The sequence below is a fragment of the Melanerpes formicivorus genome, unplaced genomic scaffold (assembly GCF_026170545.1).
Source record: "Melanerpes formicivorus ecotype bairdi unplaced genomic scaffold, bMelFor1.0.p_v2 SCAF_31, whole genome shotgun sequence".
Classification (NCBI taxonomy): domain Eukaryota; kingdom Metazoa; phylum Chordata; class Aves; order Piciformes; family Picidae; genus Melanerpes; species Melanerpes formicivorus.
In genome coordinates, this window is record NW_027142383.1 from 9,397,928 (window position 1) to 9,420,046 (window position 22,119).

The 22,119-nt window shown below is 54.3% G+C and overlaps 1 protein-coding gene across 4 annotated transcripts in view; it reads right to left on the reverse strand.

Moving 5' to 3' along the window:
• The window catches only part of ASAP2 (ArfGAP with SH3 domain, ankyrin repeat and PH domain 2), a 119,086-nt gene that overhangs the window by 2,622 nt on the left and 94,345 nt on the right, over positions 1-22,119 (reverse strand). For 2 of the 4 annotated variants that reach the window (XM_068155341.1, XM_068155339.1), the window contains 16 exons: positions 20,343-20,430; positions 16,119-16,167; positions 15,843-16,009; positions 14,121-14,254; positions 12,342-12,436; positions 11,148-11,337; positions 10,273-10,358; positions 9,424-9,539; positions 8,922-8,989; positions 7,943-8,056; positions 7,246-7,501; positions 4,403-4,564; positions 3,084-3,252; positions 2,589-2,656; positions 1,655-1,764; positions 270-392 (listed from right to left, as the gene is read on the reverse strand). In XM_068155341.1, the coding sequence (XP_068011442.1) occupies positions 270-392; positions 1,655-1,764; positions 2,589-2,656; positions 3,084-3,252; positions 4,403-4,564; positions 7,246-7,501; positions 7,943-8,056; positions 8,922-8,989; positions 9,424-9,539; positions 10,273-10,358; positions 11,148-11,337; positions 12,342-12,436; positions 14,121-14,254; positions 15,843-16,009; positions 16,119-16,167; positions 20,343-20,430 (1,995 nt within the window). The remainder of the gene's footprint in view (positions 1-269; positions 393-1,654; positions 1,765-2,588; positions 2,657-3,083; positions 3,253-4,402; positions 4,565-7,245; positions 7,502-7,942; positions 8,057-8,921; positions 8,990-9,423; positions 9,540-10,272; positions 10,359-11,147; positions 11,338-12,341; positions 12,437-14,120; positions 14,255-15,842; positions 16,010-16,118; positions 16,168-20,342; positions 20,431-22,119) is intronic. The other 2 variants (XM_068155340.1, XM_068155342.1) reach the window with 2 other exon arrangements.

Genomic DNA, 22,119 nt, shown 5'->3' on the forward strand with positions numbered 1-22,119 from the left:
TCTGCTCCAGCCCCCTGCCACGGGCAGGACACCTCCCACCAGCCCAGGCTGCTCCTCTGCAGCCACTCTCCCAGGGCATGGGGCAGGTTGGGTGGGAAGGGACCTTGCAGATCATCCAGCTCCAGCCCTCCTTCCATGGGTCCATGCCTGTGGCAGGGAGTTAGGCCTGGATGATCTGCAAGGTCCTTTCCCACCCAACCCACTGCATGAAGCTCAGGACTTCTCCTGTTGCTGTCCAAGGGTGCTGAGAGCACCTGGAGGAGACTCACCCACCACTCCTGGTCCTCCTCACCATCCACCACAATGATGTCCCCCTCTGAAAAGGTCAGCTCATCAGGGTTGTCTGCCACACAGTTGTAGATTGCTTTTACCCTCTTGGGCTTGGTTTTGGACTGCAATACAAACACAAGTCCAGGTCAGTAACACAGCACAGAGGATGCAGCAGAGACTTGGAGCTGATCAGAAGGCCCCAGAGCTGCCTCCTGTGGCTCCTCATAGGGTAGAGCTCAGCTGCACCTCCTGTGCTGGGAGCTGCTGCTTCAGGCTGCATCTGAGAGCAGCCAAAGCCTTCTGCAACCACTGGAGCACCACCGTGGGCCAAGCTTCCCTCAGCAACCTTCCATCTTGGCTCAGCCAAGCCTCTCTCAGTTCTGCACCAAGGGACTTGGATCCTGACTATGGGGGCTGCAAGATCAAGCAGCAGCAGTGGCAGAGAAAGGCCTCAGCCACAGTCATGGAACTGTGTTGGTCTGAGACCTCTGAAAGCATCCAGTCCAGCCCCAACCCAGCCCCACCATGGCCACCAAACCCTGGCCCCAGGAGCCATGGCCACAGGGCTCTGGAACCCCTCCAGGCATGGGGACTCCACCACCTCCCTGGGCAGCCTCTGCCAGTCCCTGACCACTCCTGCACCAAAGACATTTTTCCTCCTCTCCAACCCAGCCCTCCCCTGGCACACTCCAGGCCATTGCCTCTCCTTCTGTCACCTGAGCCTGGGGAGCAGAGTCCAACCCCAGCTCCCTGCAGCCTCCTCTCAGGAGCTGCAGAGAGCAATGAGGTCTCCCTCAGCCTCCTCTTCTCCACACTCAACACCCCCAGGGCCCTCAGCTGCTCCTCCACAGCCCTCTTCTCCAGACCCTTCCCCAGCTCTGTTGCCCTTCTCAGGACCTGCTCCAGCCCTCAGTGTCCCTCTGGGAATGAGGGTCCCAAAGCTGACCCCAGCACTCAAGCTGTGGCCTCAGCAGTGCCCAGCACAGGGCACAATCTCTGCCCTGCTCCTGCTGCCCACACCACTGCTGCCCCAGGCCAGGCTGCTGGTGCCCTTCTTGGCCACCTGGGCACACTGCTTCTGAACCTTACCCAGCTTCAAGGAGCCAAAGCCTTAGTTCTTGGACTGGTTTGGTCCCACTGGGACACACAGAATCCAAGCTCCTTGACTTTGGGTTTTGGTGGTGGCTTTTTGCTCTCCAGTCAGACAGAAGAGCAGGAGAAGCCAAGCTCTGCTCAAGTCACCCAGGGACCTAACCCAGGGTGCAGGCTCTGTGCTTTCCCTGCTCTCCCAGCTCCCCCAGCCCAGGCCACGCTGTGATGCCAACAGTGTGGCTGGGAGCAGGTGGAGGAGTGCCACAAACCCTCCCCCAGGCTGCCTGCTTACCATTTGGGATTTCCTTGGCATGGGTGCTGGTGGCTGGATCTGTGCCAGGGGATTGGCTGTGGAGCCAGGCTGTGGTCCTGGGGTGTCACAGGCTGAGGATTGCTCTGCTACTGGGGAGTAGAACAAGGCAAGTTCAGCCATGCTTCAAGCACAGGTGAGAGTCAGGACACAAACTGCAAGCTACTGAATTGCTCTTGCAAGGACACAGAGAATTCCACAGCCTCTGAGTGTTTCCCTGCTCAGTGTTTCTACAGAAATAGACAGAACTTTTTTTATCCTTTTCCTTACCAAAAATGCCTCAAAGAACTCCCCCAGACCTTGCATGCTGCTGGAAGAGAGCCAAGCCTGCAAAGCAGGTGAGAGCAGACCCAAGCACCTCACCTCCCCCTCTGCTCACTGCAGACTCTCTGCCCTCACAGCCCTTCCTGCCTACTAACCCCCTTCCTAGACCTTCATAGAGTGGCTTAGGTTGGAAGAGACCTGAGATCATCCAGTTCCAACCCCTCCCACCAGCCCAGGTTGCTTAAGGCCTCATCCAGCCTGGCCTTGAACCCCTCCAGGCATGGGGACTCCACCACCTCCTTGGGCAGCCTGTGCCAGTGCCTGGGAACCCTTGCTGGGAAGAGATGGTTCCTAATATCCAACCTGAGCCTCCCTTGGGACACCCTGAGGCCACTTCCCCTTGCTCTGTCACTCACACCTTATCCTCAGCCACTCTGTGGTTGGTTTTCACTACATGCCCCTCACCCCCAGTCCCATAGCTCCGTCCATGCAGAAGAGCTCCAGGCACCAGGGCCTGCAGCACCAAGAGGAGGAACAGGACTGCTGGTGCTGCCTGTACAGAGCCACTGAGGTGGAACAGAGCCCAGCCTGTCCCCCAGGCTGCTGTGATGGCAGCTTCAGGACAACCAATTGATCTTCAAAGCACCATTACCAGTTTGCTGCAGAGCCCCCAGTCCTCTGGACTGCCCTTTGGTGGTTAAGGCTGATGACTTCTCAGGCCTGTGCAGAAAGAGAAGCATTTAAGAACCAAAGCAGAACCTGAGCCACAAACAAAGCCTCTCCCATGTGATGCTCAGGCTGTGGCCACCTCTTAAGCACACCCTGGGGCCAGCTCCTTGGCTGCAGCTTTGCTCCTGCATTTTTGCTGCCCCCCTGTAAGCTGCACTTAGTTGCTGAGGTGAGGCAGGAGGACACAAGGTCAGCAGCTTGGGTAGAGCAGAGCCATGCAACCTCCACCCCCAGGCTGCCTTGGCTCTCAGTGGCATCTGCTGCCCCAGTGCCTGCCTTCTGCCTCTTGCCATGCTCCAGCAGACAGCCCTGGCAGCAGTGGCCATGCTGCAGAGGTGGTTTGGGTGCTCTCCACCACAGAGCTGAGCAGCTCTGGCTACCTCTGAGGCAGATGGACGAGCAAAGGGACAGCAGTTACCCAGCAAGAGGCTTCCTCTGAGGTACTCCGCTAGGAGGCTGTGGAGGCAGTGGTGGTGGTGCTGGCTTGCTCTGTGCAGCAGCTGGAGGCTGCTTTGCCTGCTGGTTCAAGGCTTCTATGATGCTGGCTGTCTTGGCCACTGGAGGTGGTGGTGCTGCAGAAAGCACATCTGGAGAAGAGAGGCAGAGAGGAACAGCAATTACATTTCTGTCACCTGCTTGGACCTTCTCCTGAGGGATTCACTCTGGGTGGTCCTGCTCTAGCAGGGGGGCTTGGACTGTATGATCTCCAGAGGTCCCTTCCAACCCCCCCTGTGCTGTGAGATTGTGTTTCTTGGGTTCTCATCTCAGGGTCCCCTGTTAGAGGACTCACCCCCACCCAAAATGAGTGTTTTGTTCCATGCAATCAGAAAGCAACCCTGGCCTTGGGAGGAGCTTCACCTTCTGCTGCACCCAGTCAAGGTGAGAGAGATCTCCAGCACCTCATTTCCATCAAGCACCAGCAGAGCCTTACCACAGTCAGCCACAGCCTGCAGATGGTAGCCCAGAGCACATTTAACAAAGGGCTGACACTGCTCCATCAGAGCCTTCAGCCTGTGTGAGGGAAGAGCAGCCAACTGAGCAGCATCTGGGGGCTTCTCTGCAGAGGAAGCCATGTGCTGGAGTGCTTTCAGCTGCCTCACTCCATGCTGGCTCCAGCAATCAATTCAAACTGCCAAATGAGGTAGAAGAATGAAAGCTGCTGAGCTGCTGGAGTCCTGCAACTACCACCGCAGCATCTCTGCATGAGAGAATCAGAGACTGGTTTGGGTGGGAAAAGCCCTCTAGGATCATCAAGTCCAACCATCAAGCCAAGACCATGGTCTACAAGAATCAAGCACAAGGTGGAGACCTGGCCTCAGGCCTACAGGTAGCACTCAGCCTTACAACCAGGGAGATGTGCAGCACTGGATCCAGAGATATATCCCCTGGAGCCCCAGAGATATCCATTGAACCCAGAGATGTATTCCTTGGAACCAGAGATACATCCACTGGAATCCAAGGAACATCCATTGAGAGCTTGAGATACATCCCCTGGCCCCAGGGCCACCTCCACTCCCTAGCAGGTGAGGAGCTGTGATCTCAAGCTGCAGCTCGTGTGTGCTGTTGGCCCTGCACTGCAGCATGCAGCCCTGGCTGGAGCCCCAGAGCAGAAGGTTCACAGAGAGTTACTGGATGCAATGGCAGCCCCAAGCCACAGGCACCAGAAGCAGCAGCAGCAGCAGGAGCTGTGGAGATAGAAGCAAGCAAGGGCAGGAGCAGGGGGCAGGAAGAACATACTTGTCGAGGTGACCCGCAGGGGTGGCACAGGGGGATGGACTGCTGGAGGGTCTGAGGAGGACCTCTGCCTGCTTACACTCTCCACTCCTAAAGAATTTGTCTTCCACACTGCATTAGATGAAGAAATTGTCTGAATACCACTGCCAAGAACTGAAGGCTGAACTAAAAAGAGAGGAAAATACTGCATTAGTGCCTACCCTCAGCACCCCCTGCCAGGCTCACAGCCCTGCTCCTGGGGCACCCTGCTCAGCCCCTGCACCCTCTGCACCCTGCTGGATGCCACAGCAGAGCCTGGAGCCCCAGCTGACACCCAGCTCTGGCTCGAGCCTTACTCCATGCTCACAGGTCTGCTTCTGGAGCACTGTGCTCAGCTCCTGCACCCTGCTGGATGCCAGAGCACACAGAACCTGCTGTCCAAAGTTCTAACTCCAGCCTTACTAACCCTTCACCTAAGGAAAATCTGTCCCCAGTCATTACTTCAAAATGCCTCAGGACTTGGCAAGGCAGGGATAGCTCAACAGGAGGACAGGAGGCCATGCCTGCTACCTTCTGCCATCCCTGACTGGCAGCTGGCATCTTCTCAGGTGCTGCCAGAAGAGGACCTCCCTCTCAGGCGAGCACTGGCAGATGGCTGCAGGTGGAACATTCCCTTGGACCTGGGCTGACAGAAACCTGCTGAATCTCACCCAGACAGGCAGATGAAGAGCTGCCCAGGGAACCCTTACAGAGCACAGCTTCTTCAGGGCCTCCTGGAGGTCTCCATCCTTAGGCTGCAGAGCTGCCTTCCCATTTCACAGAATCAGAGTGGGCTGGGCTGCAAGGGACCCCTGAAGGTCACCCAGCCCAACCCCCTGCAGGCAGCAGGGACATCCTCCACTAGATCAGGCTGCCCAGAGCCCTGCTGAGCCTCACCTTGAGTGTCTCCAGGGATGGGGCCCCAACCACCACCACACTTCATAAAGCCTCCTCCCTACTCAGCACATGAGCATCAGAGCAAGAAAAGATGCCACAGAGGAAGGAGTGAGTAAATATTAGGTTGCAGGCAGAAGCACAAAAGGCTGAGAAGCCCTGGGGAACAGCCTGGAGCTCAGAGGGTAAGGGAGCAGCAACAGACCATAAGCATCATACCACCAGCAGCAACCAGCATGCTGAGGGCAGTGAGACCACTGCAGACTTAGCTAAGGACATTAAACAAGAGCCTGAGACACTGCTGCAGTGAGGAGCAGCAGCTAAGGCTCTAGGCCAGGCAGCCTGCCTGGCAGCACTGGCACTGCACCGGTGCCAAGGAGGCTGGGGCTGGCAGTGGTATTAAAATGACCCTCTGGGAAGTGTCCTGAAGGGCACACAGGGGGCAAGGCAGGGGGCAAAGCAGGGGGCAGCAGTAAGAGACCAGCAAAGGGCAGAGCAGCCCTTTAGCAGCCGAGCTGCACTGCTCAGGCAGAGCTGGAGGCCAGCAGCCAGGTGAGGGAACCTTCCCTGGGGACTGTCCTGCTTGGGGGGGGCAAACATTTCCTCCCAGCAAGCAGAACAAGTGCCCAGACATGAAACTTGGACTGCAGAGGTGCTAGATGGAGGGAATCCCACCTGGGCTCAGGCTCAGATGCTGCTAAACTTCCCCCAGAACAGGGTATTTTACCCCAACTGTTATGCTGCAGCCACTCCTCTGAGTTCAGTGGGAGACATCTCATGTGACACACATGTCCCATTTGCCACTGGAGTCTGCAGCCTGGCACCCTGGCCCCTGGCAGAAGCCCCAGAGCCATTCCCCACTGGTGTTTCCTCTTCTGGAGCCTGAGTTTTACAGCAGCAGAGGAAATCCTTCTGGACTGGAGCCTTCCATCGATGCAGCAGCCCTAAAGCTGTTGGCCTCACACAGGGACTGACCCCAGGGAGCACACAGATGATGTGCAGCACACAGAGGAGCTGCAGAGGCTTCTTTCTGCGCCATGGGAGCCCAAACAGCTCAGGTATGAAGAGAAGAACAAAGCTCCCAACCCTCCAGAACCAGGATGAGCTGTGGGGGTTTGCCATGGTCCTGCTGCTCAGGGCACAACCTCCAGTTGCCAGCTCCATGCCAGCTCCCAGGGCTCTCAAACCATCCAGCTCCCCACAGCAGGACACTTAGGCTTTTACTGCAACAACCCTGGAGCAGGATTTACTCAGAAGACTGCCAGGTTAAAGCTCTCCTGCTCTGCAGCCACTCTCCACTCTCCCAGGTCAGGGAATGGGTTGGAAGGGACCTTGAAGGTCATCTGGTTCCAGCCCCCCTGCCATGGGGGAGCCAGATGACCTCCAAGGTCCCTTCCAACCCAGGTTGCTCAAGGCCTCACCCAGTCTGGCCTCGAACACCTCCAGGCAGGGGACGTCCACAGCCTCTCTGGGCAACCTGCTCCAGCTGGAAGTTGCTTGTGACTGGTGACTTGCAGCATCATTCTGCCCTTAAACACTGCTTTGAGCATCAGATTTCACACTTCAGGGGGCACCCACAGCCTCCCTGGGCAACCTGCTCCAGGTGTTAGATGGCTCCACAGCAGCCAAATGCTCCTCCAACAGGAAAACCACAGCACTTGCTGGACTGCACTGCCTGCAGCCTGCCTGTCCATGGACTCTGCTAGGCTGACCTGGGCACACCTTGTGCTGTCTGCTCCTGCACACTGAGAATCCACCTCGGCCCAGCCTGGGCAGCTTCCCTCCCAGCAGATCAACTCCAGCCTTCAGTGAACGCTTCCAGGCCTTACCTGTGCAAAGCCCCTGCAAGAGAAAAGCCTCTCCCAAAGCAGCAGCGCCAGAAGCTGCTCCTCTCCCACTCCTCACCACACCCTGGTGCCTGCTGCTGGCTGTACCTTTGCCAATGTTCCTTGGAGGCAGAGGAGGAGCACTACTGGTGCCAGGCACTGCAGGCTGGCCGGGGGCAGGGCTGCCGCTCAGGAGGGCTCCATAGGTTTCATTCTGCAGCAGGCTGGGCAGGAAGCCTCTCTGCTTGTCCTTGGCCATGCTGGCTGCATCCCTGGCCAGGGAGGCTGCACTGGGCTGCAGCTGGCTGGATCCAAGCTGGTAGAAGCTGACAGGTCTGTCCTCCCTGCGGTTGGGGCTGGGTTGCTTAAAGACAGGAACAGAAGGACTCCCTGATGTCCCTGCACCTGAACTCACCTCAGAGAACACTGAGTGGTGGGGGGTGGAAGGGACCCCCAGAGACCATCCAGTCCAAGCCCCCTGCCAGAGCAGGGGCACCCAGGGCAAGGCACCCAGGAACACAGCCAGATGTGGCTTGAATGTCTCCAGAGCAGAAGACTCCACAACCTCCCTGGGCAGCCTGCCAGAGGCTCACCAGAGCTGGAGGCAGGGTTGGAGGTGAGGTCTGAGCAGAGCAGAGCCCAAGGGCACAGGGGCAGAATCCCCTCTGCTGCCCTCTGCCCACCCTGCTCTGGCTGCAGCCCAGCACACAGCTGCCTGAGGGCTGCAGGAGGCACTGCTGGCTCCTGGGGAGCTGCTCAGCACCCAGCACCCCCAAGGCTCTGAAAATAACAGACTGGCACCGACCTGCAGCTTCTCATCCACATCATCATCACTTTCATCCAGGTCTTCATGGAGTAACCTCCACTCATATTCCACATGGACATGAGAATTAAATCTTCCAGAGAGTGCCTGAGTGAGCTGAGGAAAAGAAGATGACTGCTGGCACCTCTGGCCTGGCCTTGCTCTAAACCAGAATGGTTAAAGCACAACCAGAAGGGACCTTGGTCTCCAACTACAACAAGAACTTTCCTTTTGAAAGCCAAGTCTCAGCAGCCTGGGGAGTTACTGCTCTGGGTTGAAGTTCAGAGATTTAAGGTCTCTGACCAAACAGAACAGAAGTGAATCAAAAGCAAAAAGGTTTAGATTGACCACTGCAGGCCCAGTTCCCACTGCAGGGACACTCTCCATTTCCTGGCAGTAAGCATCACACCACCTGGGGCTTGCTTTAGGGACTTCAAGTCAAACTAATTGCAGTGATGGGGAGCAAGGAGCCCTGCCCCCACCTGCCTGCTTTTCTTGCTTACTGAAAGTAGTGCTGGTGCCAACACCTCTGCAAAGAATTATACCCTGGGCTGGCTTTGGATGGACCTTTGAACATCATCTTAGTCCCACTCTTCCCCAGCCCTCTTCTGCAGACCCTTCCCCAGCTTGGTTGCCCTTCTCTGGCTCTGCTCAATCTCCTCAATGTCCTTGAAGTGAGGAGCCCAGAACTGAACCCAGCACTCAAGCTGTGGCCTCCCCAGGTCTGATCCAGGGGCACAATCCCTGCCCTGCTCCTGCTGCCCATGCCACTGCTGCTCCAGGCCAGGCTGCTGCTGCCCTTCTTGCTCACCTGGGCACCCCTGGCTCATCTTTAGCTGCTGTCTATCAACACCCTGAGGTCTTTCTCTGCTGGGCAGTTTCCAGCCACTCTGCCCCAAGCCTGAAGCCTTCCCCACCCTCCCCAGCCCTGCCCCCCCCCTCTTCAGAGCCCTGCCCCCCCCCCAGCCCTGCCCCCACTCACCAGCTCTTCACAGTGAGTGTGCTTTAGACGTTTAGCTATGTCCAGTGGTGTCTCTCCTGCTTCATTGGCTACAGCAAGAGCAAGAGGAGGAAGTTATGAGGACAGGCATCACCATGGCCATGACTAAAGATAAAGCCAAGCCTGCAGGTACAGAGTGAGCTACCAGACCAACACACTGGAAAATGCATCTCCTTCCTCATGGCCACCCTCTGCACAAGCCCACAGCACCTCTGCATGGCAGACAGATGGAGTGACAGCCATGGGATGGCAGCATGGAGCTGGCAGCAAGGTCCCAACTCAAACCCTCAGTGCCTGCCTGGGAAACACGGGCGGGGGTAAGCCAATGGCAAACTGAAGCCAAGCAGTGAAGAGTGGTTGGGTTCCATCCTGAAGGTTATGGGGACAGCACTGTGCCAAGCAAGAGAGGAGAAGGTGCATTTCCTGCCTCTGGTCACCTGCAGTGGTGCTAGGCAGGGCACTGCAGCCCACATCAGCCTCCTACCTATTTCAATGGAAGCCTTCCCTCTGAGCAGCAGCTTGAGGCACTCCACGTTGTCTGTGAGGCAGCAGTAGTGCAGGGCTGTGCTACCTTTGCATGTCTGCTTGTCCAGGTTGCCACTGGTGCAGCACAAGGAGGAAGGAAGAAAGCTGGTGAAACTCAGCTGCCTTCCCTCTGCCAACCAACCCTGCTCAGGACAAGACCTTTCACATCAAAGTTCCACCTGCAGAATCAGTTCCAGTGTTTGTATGCACAGAAAGGGTTGGGTTGGAAGGGACCTCAAAGACCCTCCAGCTCCACCCCCCTGCCATGGGCAGGGACACCTCCCACCAGCCCAGGCTGTTCCAGGCCTCATCCAGCCTGGCCTGGAACACCTCCAGGGAGGAGGCAGCCACAGCCTCCCTGGGCAGCCTGTGCCAGAGTCTCCCCAGCCTCACTGGAAGGAATTTCCTCCTCCTCTCCAGTCTCTATCTCCTCTCTCCCAGCTCAAAGCCATTGTCCCTCATCCTGGCACTCCCAGCCCTTGTCCAAAGTCCCTCCCCAGCTCTCCTGGAGCCCTTCAGGTACTGGAAGGCTGCTTTGAGGTCTGCCTGTAGCCTTCTCTTCTCTATCCAAGTGTTTCTACCAAACCATTCTTCCTCCAGTACCTGCATTACTTGACATAAGATCATTATTATTACTACTACTGTTATTGGTACTGCTGCTGCTGTTACTTATGGCTATTTATTTTGCTTATTACCATAGGTGATTCAGACAGCAGTATATTGATTATGGGTCTATTATTATTTATTATCATTATTTATCATCATCATCTATCCATCCATGCATGCTGCTGTTACTCTGGCCACTCACCTGTTCTGCACTAAGAAGTCAACTATGTGGAGGGAGGTTCTATCCACTGACCTCACAGCAAGGTGCAGAGCTGTCTCATCCTGCTCCTAAGAGGAACAAAACCAGAACACATTTTGGTTTTTTCCTCATCTACAGAGAAGGAGAAATTCTGCTAAGTCCTCAGTGAGATCAGCTAAAGGATTTCCCTTCCAAGTGTTTAGGCATGCCACCACCAGAACAGCTCTTGGGAAGACTTTCACTGCTTCCTCTTTGCTCCTTTAAAGCAGACACTGGCTGGACACCAACAGCCTGCAGGATTCCATGGTTTGCTGCATCTAAAATATCACAGAATGGGTTGGAGGGGATCTCTGGAGGTCATGTTCTCCAACCCCTCTGCAGTCAGCAGGATCCTGAGTCAGCTTGCCCAAGGCCCCACCAAACCTGACCTTGAATGTCTCCAGGGATGACTTTAGGACCAGGGAAGGAGATTTTCAGTTTCAAATCATCATGCACTGGGTTGGGAGAGACCTCCACAGCTCAGCCAGTCCAACCCCCTGCAGCCAGCAGGGACATCCCCAGCTACAGCAGGCTGCTCACAGCCCCAGCAAGTTTGACCTTGAATGGCTCCAGGCTTCCCCACCACCACCACCACCAGCCAACCTGTTCCAGTGGTCCACCACCCCCCTGTGAAGAGCTTCCTCCTGGTGGTGCCCACCCTCAGTGCCCCCTGCTCCAGTTTTACACCACAGCTGCAGATGAAACCATTGAACCTCTCCTTTGGTGGCTGCCACATGGCCTCAGCACAGGGCAGGTGCTCAGCAGTGCTGCAAGATAAAGCCAGTGCTGAACTGATGAGAGCACACTGCACTGCCACCCACAGCAGTGCCACCACTTACATGGCCATTGGCCAGTGGAATCTTCTCTGTGAGGTCCACCCCATCAGCATAGACTTGGACTAAGCCCAGGATGTCTCTTGCCTTGACTGCTTCACACAGGGCATGCAGCTTAGCTGCACTGTCAGAGTGCTTCTTCCTTGCATACCTCCTCTCAATGTACTTGGCAGTGATGTAATCCTTCCTGGCATTCCTGGAATTGAACAGGAGTCACACCTGGCAATATCCTCCCCCTGTGGGCAAGTCCCCTCAAATACAACTGGCCAAGACCAGCTCTCATTCACCAGAGAGCCACAGAACTGTCAGGCTTGGAAGGGACCTCAAGGCTCAGCCAGTCCCAACCCCCTGCCATGGCCAGGGACACCTCACACCACAGCAGGTTGCTCACAGCCACCTCCAGCCTGGCTGCAAACACCTCCAGGCAGGAGGCTTCCACCACCTCCCTGGGCAACCTGTGCCAGGCTCTCACCACCCTCATGGGCAACAACTTCTTCCTAACATCCAATCTCAATCTCCCCACTTCTAGTTTTGCTCCATCCCCCCCAGTCCTATCACTCCCCGACACCCTCAAAAGTCCCTCTCCAGCTTTCCTGCAGCCCCCTGCAGATCCTGGAAGGCCACAATGAGGTTTCCTTGGATCCTTCTCCTCTCCAGCCTGCACAGCCCCAACTCCCTCAGTCTGTCCTCAGAGCAGAGCAGCTGCAGTCCTCTGCTCCTCCTCGTGGCCCTTCTCTGGACACCTTCCAGCACCTCCAGAGCCTTCCTGGAGCAGAGGCTCCAGCACTGGATGCATTGTTCTGTTTAAATGTGCACACCAGACATGCAGCCTTGGATTTCCAGCATGGAATGCAGCCACAGAAGCAGATTCCAGTAGCCAACATGAAGGAATTTCCCCCTCTGAACCCTGGTGGGAAGCTGAGATGGAGGCTGCCCTAAAGACACATTAAAGCCTCCTGCTGCTGGGGTGCTAAGAGCAGCCTTGGAGCTCCGTATCTGCCTGGCTTCTGTCCTGCACCTGATGGCTCTTAGGGAGGGCACAGACAGATAAAGGTCCATGAGGCAGACATGCAAACCACCAGGGAAAAGGCTTCCTCCTTGGCATTCCAGATCCCCTGGGGCCTGCTGGGGCCAACCCCAGCCATGAGCCATATGAAATCCAAAGCCTGCCTGTTGCAGCAGGAGTGGCTCTGTACTTACATATCACTGCTGGGGTTGGGTTTGACCATCTCCTCAGCTGGCAGGCAGTACTCCATGATCTCATTGAAGCCAGCATTCCCAATGTTCTTTGCAAGCTGTTAACAAAACACCAGCACCCCCAGCTCAGTAAATGTGTTCAGCTATTGGCCAGAGCAAAGGAGAAAGTGACTTGGAGCTGCTGGTTCCTAACTCTGCTGTGGTGGCAGTGCCCATCAGCTGAGGAGGGACCTTGCTGGAGGGCAGCTTTCAGCTGGGAGTTTACCAGAGGAGCAGGAAGCTGCAGAATAATCCATCAGGACACCAGAGCCAACAGCAAATGCAAATGGCTTTGAGCTGGCTAAGGGCTGGCACAGGGCAGCTGCTGCTGGCATGTGGCAATTCTTTGTGTAGCAAAGCTGGATTGATTTCCTTCCATGGAGGATTAAAGTTAACTTCCAGAATAATGAATGGAGAAGCTGTCTGGGAAGTCCTTCACTTTTTAATGGGAGAGGGAGGCTGAGGGGGCAAGCAGCTGTGCTCTTCCAAAACCAACCAAGGGGAGAAGGACTCGAAGTACAAAAAACTACAAATCATAGAGTCCTGGAATGACTCAGGCTGGAAGGGAGCTGAGAGCTCCTCTGCTCCAAACTCCCCACCATGCCCAGGGACACCTCCCAGCTAGACTCAGCTGCTCAAGGCCTCATCCAGCCTGGCCTGCAGCACCCCCAGCAAGCCTGGCCTGCAGCACCCCCAGCAAGGAGGCAGCCACAGCCTCCCTGGGCAGCCTGTGCCAGAGGCTCAGCTCCCTGGGACTGAAGAACTTCTTCCTCAGCTCCAAACCATTGCCCCTTGGCCTGGCTCCAGACCCCCTCAGGAGAAGTCTCTCTGCAGCCTTCCTGCAGGATCCCTTCAGGTCCTGGCAGGCAGCTCTGAGGTGCCCCTGGAGCCTTCTCCTCTGCAGGCTGCACAGCCCCAGCTCCCTCAGCCTGTGCTCCCAGCAGAGCTGCTCCAGCCCTTGCAGCATCTTTGTGGCCTCCTCTGGCCTCTCTCCAGCAGCTCTGTGTCCTTCTCCTGCTGGGGACCCCAGACCTGGGGGCAGGATTGGAGGTGAGGTCTGAGCAGAGCAGAGCCCAGGGTCAGAATCCCCTCTCCTGCCCTGCTGCCCACCCTGCTCTGGCTGCAGCCCAGCACACACAGCTACCTGAGGGCTGCAGGAGGCACTGCTAGCTCCTGGGGAGCTGCTCAGCACCCCCAGGTCTTCTGAGCTACTCTCAACCCACTCTGCTGCCAGCCTGGATTTGTGCCTGCCCCTTGCAGTGTAACTTGTAGAACCTCCTGCAGTTGTCCCTGGCCCACTTCTCAAGCCTGTCAAGCTCCTTCTGGATGGATCCCTGCCCTCAGGAGAACCTAGCACAGCACACAGCTTGGTGCCATCAGCAAACCTGCTGAGGGTGCCTCTATCCACTGCCCATGCTGCTGACAAAGATGTTCAGCAGCACTGGAGCCTGCACAGACTTCTGAGGAGCTCCACCTGGGCATGGAGCCATTGATCACAGCCCTTGGATTGTGCCCACCCAGCCAGTTCCTTATCCAGCCTATGGCCAGCCATCAAGCCATGGCATGAAGCTTCTATTGATGTGAATGCTCTAATCAGGCAGAGTTTGCACTGAGACTATGGCTTAAACTGCAAGAATTAAGCTTCCTTAAACTCTGGCTTTGCAGAGGCAACTTCCAGGGTGACACAAAGCCCCCCTGGCAGTTACCTGCTGGCACCAAAGGTAACAGAAGCAACTTGGTTACCAAAAGCTCAGATGTTCCCAGCACATCCAATGTAAGTGACTGCATCCTGGAGTAGTGAACACCAAGCTCCCTGTGGATTCCTGAGCACTCAATGCAAGTTAGGATTCCCAAGTTGGTTGAAAGCCAGGTGGGATCTGAAAGAGAAAACATCCACAGCATCAACAGCTAGAACTGAGCTCCACACCACCACCTCTGGCTGGCAATTAGCAGCTTTGCAGGTGCAGGTCTCTACACTTGCTCTAGTGGGAAGCACAAACCAGGAGGGTTTTTAAGGGAAACAGCAGGAGGTTAAGGTAAGAAGACCCAGGGTTCATTCTGAAGGGAAACACAGCAGGGTTTTTAAAGGGTGAGTGAAGATTAAGCCCTGGAGCTCCTCTGGTGAAGGCCTCTGCTCTGCAAAGGGAGCTGCCCAGGCAGCCCAGCTGGCCACCTCCCAGTGGCTTCCAGGAGCTGCATTTCCCCCATCCCTGTGGTGGTGCCACCTCCTCAGCTGAGGTTCAGGCTGGCAGGACAATGTCTGAGGGACCTCCTCTGCACTTCAGGTGCAGGCCTGAAGTGAAGCAGCAGTGAATGTGAGGTACAGGTGGCACTACCCTGCCATGGCTCTCACTCCACTCTTTCAGGCACTCAGGCTCCAGATCCTTTCACTGCCCCTGCTTCTCTTCTCCCCTGGTGTTTTGCATCCTGCCTGCAGTATTCCCAGGCAAATCACTTCTGAGGAGTCAGGCAGCTCAGACATTCAGTTATTTGGTGCAGGTTTGGGAGTAGGCATTTAGAATCTTCTCCTTTAAAGAGTGAAGGACTGACTCCTCCACAGTTCCACACAGTGTCTGTTGATGGAAACAACTATTGATTGATAAAGCAAATCAATAGAGCTTCAGACCCTGACTTACTTCATATACTGATGCATAAAGCAAATCAACAGAGCTTCCTGCACTGATTTACTTCATATATTGATTTACAAAGCCAACCAATAGAGCTTCCTATATTGATTTACTTCATGTATTGATGTATAAAGCAAATCAATAGAGCTTCAGATATTGATTTACCTCATGTATTGACTTTTATAGCAAATCAATAGAGCTTCATGCACTGATTTTCTTTGTACACTGCTTTGTATTGAAGCTCTATTGATATATTCATCACACAGCTTCAGATATGAGGTTCTCAGCTACCATTTCAGATCAGTGCCCCCCAGGTGCTGCAATGCTTCTGGAACAGCAAAAGGGGTTTACAGAGCAGGGTTTTACCAACTCCTCTGAGGAGGATTCAAGCAGGAATCCCTCCAGCAGCAGACCCAGCCCTACATCACTGCCAGAGGAGCACAATCCTGGCCACACTGCCTGGCTCACTCCCAAAGCCAAACACCAAAGGAAAGGAAACAGAGATGCAGTAAGAAAACCCTTCAGCATCTTACTGCTGCCCAGCTGAATGTGAATCTTAGGTACAACAGGGGCTGAGTTCCATTCAGTCACAGCAGGAAGAGTTACAAGTGGGAGGAAAAAACCCCAAACCAGCTCCAAAGCTGCTTTTGTGCCCACTGCCAATTGGTACAGAGCAACCCAACCCTCCTACAGCAGTGCCCTTCACTGTTAGCACATCCTAGGGGGTGGGCAGGATTTGTGAGGCAGGGAGTGGAAGAGAAAGCAGAAAACAGCAGCTTAAAACACTCTCATCAGACACAGAAGTGGTAGCAGTTAGAAAGATGCTTAATTGAGTCACCTTGTGCTCCACAGTCACAACACACATCATTGCCAGTCATCCTCTGGACTTCTGATATAATCTCTTTTGTCAGTTCCTGGACAATATTATTTTCTCCTGTGTTATCATCTCCTTTGAATGCATTATTTAAAGCTTCCTCTTTGCTGTTTTGAAGCACAGATGTCCATCTAAAATGGCAGTAATATGTTGCTATTAAAGGTTTCAGCACTTCTGAGGTTCAAGGCAATGTCTCAGCAGCAGGGCAGTACCCAAAGCCAAGTTAGCCAAGCAACTCACATTTGACACTCCTGCTCATCCTCTGCTTGGAAGTGGTAGGTTCTGTCGTCTGCACGAGAAACAAGCCACAGGCTGGTTAAAAACACAGGGCTGGGAAAGCAGCTGGGGCTCAAACCCCTCAGGAAAACCTAAGAATCACACAGACCCTCAGGAGCACCAAGGCCAACCCAGAGCCCTGCTCTGCAAGGCTCAGCCCTAAACCATAGCCCCAAGCACCACAGCCAAACCACCCTGAAACACAGCCAGGGCTGGGGACTCCACCACCTCCCTGGGCAGCACATTCCAACCCCTGACCACTCCTGCTGGGGAAAAATGTTTCCTACTGTCCAGCCTGAACCTCCCCAATGGCAGCTAGAGGCCATTCCCTCTTGTTCTGTCACCAATTCCCCATGAGCAGAGACCAGCAGCAGCCTCTCCACCTTTCAGCCAGGAGGTCTCCCCTCAGCCTCCTCTCTTTCACACTAACCATCCCCAGCTCCTTCAGTCTCCCTTCATCAGATTTATTCTCCAGGCCCCTCCTAGCTTCCTTGCCCTCCTCTGCCCTGGCTCCAGCACCTCCACATCTCTCCTGTACTGAGGTGCCCAAAATCTCTACTGAAGCGTGGGCAGGCACAAGGTCTGGCTTAGGAAGTTGTGCTGCCTGCAGCTCACCCAGGTCTGTGCAAGGTGGTGTTGCTCTCTGCAGGCAGGAGCTGCTCTGTGCAGTGCCTAACAGCAGCACAGCATGGGGTCCAGATTCCAGATCAAGAACCTCAGAGCTCTGGGCAGCCTGATCCAGTTGAGGATGTCCCTGGGTGACCTTTGGAGGTCCCTTCCAACTCAGACCATTCTGTGATCACAACCTTAAAGCTCTGTTGTGGTGGTGTGAGTTAGACACAGAGTCCCTGTCTGAGTTCATCTGTGGAGGTAAGAAGGATTTCAAGTGTCCAAATGAGCTCTTAAAGCCACAGTCAGCCAAAAAAAGGCCAAACACCAAGTCCAAACTACCACCAACAGAAGCTCTGAGCTGCTTCACTTATAGCAAGCTCAAAAAGGTCCTGCTCTGAGCATTGATACAAGGGTGAACTATTAAATAGAAAAAGTCTGAGTAATTTGAAGCCCAGAAAACAAATGAGGTCTGAGGTAGCTTCATGAGCAAAGGAGGTGTGAGGCAGCTTCATGACTGAGCTGGAATTAAAACCAGCAGAGGTGGGGAGAGGAGCAGAGCTAAAGCTACTGTCAGAAGGATATCCTGGGCTGGAAGTTGCTTCCTTCTGAAAAACATTCAGGCCAATAAAAAATAAAAAGGTATCAAAAGATCTTTTCCAACAGGGAGAAGATGAAGAGTGATGATGTGGGATCAGGGACATGGGTTAGTGCTGACTCTGCAGTGCTGGGCCAAAGGCTGGACTGGATGAGATCTGTTCTGTGAGTCTAGGAGAGGACAGAAAGGCAAATGCTGGGGAAGGAGGAAGGAGTTTTGTCTTGCCCTGACACAGCAATTTGCAGCTCCTCAGCAATGTTTTCAACCTCTCCAGTAAAACAGTGAAGCAGTGCTGTGGGGAAGGCCCAGAGGCTGGCAGGGCCTTGCCTGTGTCTGGTGGGCCAGGTGACAGTGCTGGGAGAAGCTGCACAGGGCAGAACCTGGCGAGCTCATCAACAAAGGAAGGGCAAAAGCTTTGGTGCTTCCCTGTTTGCTTGGCACTTGCAGAGAGCTCCTGCAGAGAGGGAAAAGCTGTGCCCTGCATCCAGGAGTGCCACAGCTCACACCTACAAACACAACACAGCTTCATGCTCCAAGGCAGGAGCAAAGGAAGAATAGATTCACACTCTCCACTCCAGATCATCTCAGATCTCTCAGTTGTGTGTTTGTATTGCCTCCATTAACAGATTTATTCTTTTCACTCCAGCTCATTTCAAATCTCTGTTTGTGTATTTTTATTGCCTCCATTAATAAAGTCATTGATTCTCTTCTCTCCAAACCATTTCAGATATCAGTTTGAGTTGTGGGGCTTTATTGCCTCCATTAATACAACAGCTTTACTCTCCTCACTCCAGCTCATTTCAGACACCTGTTTGAGTTGTGTACTTTTATAGCCCCTGTTAAGAGAGCAATTGATACTCTTCTCTCCAAATCATTTCAGATACCTATTAGAGTCAGAATAGAATAGAATAGAATAGAATAGAATAGAATAGAATAGAATAGAATAGAATAGACCAGGTTGGAAGAGACCTTCAAGATCACTGCGTCCAACCTATCACCCAACACCACCTAATCAACTAACCCATGGCACCAAGCACCCTGTCAAGTCTTCTCCTGAACACCTCCAGTGATGGCGACTCCACCACCTCCCCGGGCAGCCCATTCCAATGGGCAATCACTCTCTCTGTGTAAAACTTCCTCCTGACCTCCAGCCTGAACCTCCCCTGGCGCAGCCTGAGACTGTGTCCTCTTGTTCTGGTGCTGGCTGCCTGGGAGAAGACACCAACCTCTGCCTGTCTACAACCTCCCTTCAGGTAGTTGTAGACAGCAATAAGGTCACCCCTGAGTCTCCTCTTCTCCAGGCTAAGCAATCCCAGCTCCCTCAGTCTCTCCTCACAGGGCTGTGCTCCAGACCCCTCACCAACTTTGTTGCCCTTCTCTGGACACACTCCAGCAAGTCAACCTCCTTCCTAAACTGAGGGGCCCAGAACTGGACACAGGACTCGAGGTGTGGCCTAACCAGTGCAGTGTACAGGGGCAGAATGACCTCCCTGCTCCTGCTGGCCACACTGTTCCTGATGCAGGCCAGGATGCCATTGGCCCTCCTGGCTGCCTGGGCACACTGCAGGCTCATGTTCATCCTACCATCAACCAGCACCCCCAGGTCCCTCTCTGCCTGGCTGCTCTCCAGCCACTCTGACCCCAGCCTGTAGCACTGCATGGGGTTGTTGTGGCCAATGTGCAGAACCCGGCACTTGGATGTGTTCAATCTCCTGCCCTTGGACTCTGCCCATCTGTCCAGCCTGTAGAGGTCTCTCTGCAGAGCCTCTCTACCCTCCAGCAGATCAACTCCTGCACTCAGCTTGGTGTCGTTAGCAAATTTACTGATGATGGACTCAATGCCCTCATCCAGATCATCAATAAAGATGTTAAAGAGGATGGGGCCCAGCACTGATCCCTGGGGGACTCCACTACTGACTGGCTGCCAGCTGGATGTGACACCATTCACCACCGCTCTCTGGGCTCGGCCATCCAGCCAGTTCCTAACCCAGCTCAGAGTGCTGCTGTCCAAGCCATGGGCTGACAGCTTGGCCAGCAGTTTGCTGTGGGGGACGGTGTCAAAGGCCTTGCTGAAGTCCAGGTAGACTACATCCAGCAAGGTTGTGCATTTTTATTGCCTCCATAAACAGAAGGCCAAACTGTCCCAGGGAGACAACAAAGGAAACATTCCACTATCCAACCTTGCATCATCCCAGCCAATTCCCAAGTGCATCCAGTGTTGGTATTTCCAATAAGCAGCCTCTTTATCTCACCTTTGTACCTGTGTTCTGAGATCAAACGCCCACTAAACACAGACCCATGACCCTCCAAGTTCACCATGTCCAATCCCCCTGCAGTCAGCAGGGACATCCCCAGCTAGATCAAGCTGCCAGGGAAAGAAAGCTGTCAGGGTTTTCTCCACAGTTACACAGCAACCACTGTGCTGCTTTTAAAAGCTTTTTTTCAGCTCATACAGAAGTCCTAACTTGCTTTTGATCTGCTGTGACAGACATCTGCAACACCAGGAGTGATGTCACAGCACAGATACTCTCACTCTGCTGTAAGGCAGCACCAAGTGACACAGACAGGAGGAGCAAAGGCAGCTTTTAGGCTGGATGTTAGGAAGAAGATCTTCCCAGCAAGAGAGATTGGCCATGGGAATGTGCTGCCCAGGGAGGTGGTGGGGTCACCATCCCTGGAGGTGTTCAGGAAGAGCCTGGATGAGGCACTTGGTGCCATGGTTTAGTTTATCAGATGGTGCTGGGTGATAGGTTGGACTCCATGATCTCAAGGGTCTTTTCCAACCTGGTTAATTCTATTTTATTTTATTCACCAAAAAGGGTTTCCCAAAGACAGAGGTGCAGCTGGGAGTATGAAACCAGTGACCTTTACATTGTCAGGGGAAGGGCAGCACTGCCCAGCTGCACCACACTTTCTGTGGCTCACCAATGCCCAACTCTTGGACAGTAGCTGCAGTAAAAAGACCTGAAGGACAAACCTACGTGATATGAGGTCAAAGCACTTCTTCTCCTCGGGGTTGGTCTTCACTTGGCAGGTTAAGAGGTTGAGCTTTGCTGGAGGTCTGTTGGCCTGTGTGAAGAGAAAGCAGAGAGTTCAGTGCAGGGCTGCTGCCTGAGCCCTGCTCTCTGAGGACACAGGGGAGCAGCTCCCTGGCCAAAAAGGCTTCACAAATGGCTCTTGCTCTAATTTTTTGGGGGGCACACAGGTTTTGAGTTCTGTTCTCATTGGCATCAGGCTTGGAAGCTGCAGTTTCTTATATCTGGCTCTCTTGCTCACTGGAGAACTGGACAGACAGCAGAGCACTGAAAGGGGAGAGAGGCAAAAATCCCTGCAGTTACCACTGCCCTGATCACCTTCCCAGTAACACTGATCTGAAGGCAGCAGGAATGACAGAGGCAGATTCAGCTGAGGAAAGCTCAACCCTTCAACATTTAGTTTAAAAGAAGCTGCTTGTCTAGGATTGCAATGATCAAAGCATTTGACTCCTGCTAATGTATCACAGTATAACTAAGGTTGGAAGAGACCTCGAGGATCATCGAGTCCAACCTATCAACACAGACCTCATGACTAGACCATGGCACCAAGTGCCACGTCCAATCTCCTCTTGAACTTCCTCAGCTGCACTCAAATCCTCTGCATGCCCACAGCACAAGTTCCCAGGGGGTGGGTTCTCAATGCCATCTTTACTGACACTTGTCCCAGTGTCCTGAAGCTGCCTGCAATGAACACAGCAAGTAAAGCAAAGACAAATCAGGAGGGAAGCAAAAAAGTCCCTGGGCAACTCATCTTCACCTTTCAGACAGGCTCCAAGAGAATGGAGCAAAAGGAAAGCAAACTGAGGCTGTGAAAGAATGCACTCAGCCAGGGCTTTGTGCCTGTCAGGATGCTGTGATTCCCACCCTGGGAATGCCACAGATCCACACCCACACAGCAGCAGCTATCTCAGCAAGGGATTCCCACAGCTACAGCTCACTGCCTGCAGTGGGAACTTGCTGCTTCTAAAACTGTCAGCCCATCCGGCAGGCAGCTTAGGAAAAGCACAGCAGCAGGATCTTGGTAGCCTCAGTAACTGTGCTTGCCTGGGAAAGACTTCAAATTCTGTTCCCCAAATGGGGCTGGAAGCCTCTGCCAGCTCTGAGCTGCCCTAGCTACACCCCTGCTGGGCCCACCACAGCTTGCCCACTGCCAAGTGCACCGGCAGCAGGTGGGGACACTGCTACAGGAGCACTGCCAGCCTGCCCTCTGACCATGACACCCAGGGATAAACTGCTGCACAACTGCAAAGCCACAGCAGCCCTCTGCCTCTGCAGGCCTGGCCTTGCACTCCTGGTGGTCAGCTCAGTTCTGGAGCCTCTGTGCCAGGAAGGATCTGGAGGTGCTGGAAGGTGTCCAGAGAAGGGCCACGAGGAGGAGCAGAGGGCTGCAGCTGCTCTGCTCCGAGGACAGACTGAGGGAGTTGGGGCTGTGCAGGCTGGAGAGGAGAAGGATCCAAGGAAACCTCATTGTGGCCTTTCAGGATCTGCAGGGATCTCCAAGAAAGCTGGGGAGGGACTTTTGAGGGTGTCAGGGAGGGATAGGACTGGGGGGGATGGAGCAAAACTAGAAGTGGGGAGATTGAGATTGGATGTTAGGAAGAAGTTGTTGCCCATGAGGGTGGTGAGAGACTGGCACAGGTTGCCCAGGGAGGTGGTGGAAGCCTCCTGCCTGGAGGTGTTTGCAGCCAGGCTGGATGTGGCTGTGAGCAACCTGCTGTAGTGT